General features: G+C 36.7%; 1 protein-coding gene across 2 annotated transcripts in view; it reads right to left on the bottom strand.

Moving 5' to 3' along the window:
• Positions 1 to 180: 180 nt before the first annotated feature.
• The window catches only part of LOC109542317 (putative phosphatidate phosphatase), a gene marked incomplete at its 3' end in the record, with an annotated part of 17,368 nt that continues 16,113 nt past the window's right edge, over positions 181 to 1,435 (bottom strand). For both annotated transcript variants that reach the window (XM_048667500.1, XM_048667499.1), the window contains 2 exon segments: positions 181 to 380; positions 446 to 611. In XM_048667500.1, coding sequence (XP_048523457.1) covers positions 181 to 380; positions 446 to 611 — 366 coding nt within the window.

The following is a 1,435-nucleotide window of genomic DNA, read 5'->3' as shown; positions in this document are numbered from 1 at the left end:
TTTAAATTCGCTTTAAAATTATTATGCAGCCTTTTTTTGCAAAAAAAAAGATATCAGTGTAATATTTGCCATAACTACTTTCTATATATCAACATTTAAAAAAAAGTGAAAACACCCTATACCGCCACTCGTTTTCGCTGAAAACTGCATCAAAGAAATATTGCATTTCGTGCGACTTACTGAGAAATAGACCATTGTGTACATGGAAAACGACGAATGACCAGATGGAAACGACAGTCGCATTTCCTTCATAATCCTCTTGTTGTACATGTAGGCTGGATTGGTGCAGGAAAAATCCGTATGGTACACGTTCTGGTTCTCCGCTAGGGAACAATTCACGTCAGGCAAGCAAACCGTGTAGAAATGCGGCCTCAATCTTCCTGGAAAAAACACGTTTTTTTTGTAAGAAAAATCCTCAACCCATCGCAAGCGCTGCATCACTTACCAATTGTATATTTCATAACGTCAGTGGTGAGTTGCGAGCATGCGGCCCCAAAAGCGAACATTCCAATCGCGCAATACGCATTGTAGATCCAAAAAGGAATCTTCCTGCCGAGGAAGTAGAAGTGCTTCCTGTCGTTCGGTCTATTGAGAAGTTCTGTTAAGGTCATCTGCAACAATGTCCAACAACGTTACTCGATTTGGCTAGGAGACAAATAATTATGTGCAAATCTCGGTTTATCAGCCACTCGATGTAATTAAAACCTCCATGTACATTGACACATATTTTTGCATTTCTAACGTTTCGTCACAGTGATGAGCTGATACAATAGCGGCATAAAAGCGTCGTAAAAGTGAATAAACTCACTGTTCACTGCGTGTTTTATCGTTAACAAAGACCCTGGATTGTTTACTATTTTATGAATGTGGCGGTTTTATTCCCAACTAATGAATGGAAAATTGACTGAACTTGACCAAAACTATAGAACCCAGATAGCATTTGATATTCTATGAATATCCCAGAATGTTCAACAAATATACAGAACATTGCGGAAATATCCTGGGAATATACATGGCTGAACATTCCTAATGCATGTATACTCCACGTACATTCATGTATATTCATCAAAGTTCATAAAAAGTATATCCTAGGTATGTACATATATGTACATATTGTGTATATGTGCAGGTGAATATACCTAGTATGTTCAAAACAAATATTCCGGTAATATACATGAATGTATATCCACGGTATATTCCAAATTGGTTGAATATACATTTTGCGTGCCCGCAGCAGAAAAGTAAGGGCATGTAAAAGTAAATCTTCTTACTACTAAAACCTGAGACCCTTATGAAATACTGAAAATATGGTGTTTTCATTAACAAATTAACAAAATTTATCGAAAATAAATTTTGCATGCCCGCAGCAGAAAAGTAAGGGCACGTACAAGTACAAGAGTTTATATGAACTTTTCTTTTTAAATGCGTCAACGTT

The sequence above is a fragment of the Dendroctonus ponderosae genome, unplaced genomic scaffold (assembly GCF_020466585.1).
Source record: "Dendroctonus ponderosae isolate FM_Combo_2020 unplaced genomic scaffold, Dpon_F_20191213v2 Dpon_F_20191213_6, whole genome shotgun sequence".
NCBI classification, from domain to species: domain Eukaryota; kingdom Metazoa; phylum Arthropoda; class Insecta; order Coleoptera; family Curculionidae; genus Dendroctonus; species Dendroctonus ponderosae.
This window is presented reverse-complemented; position numbering and strand designations above follow the sequence as displayed.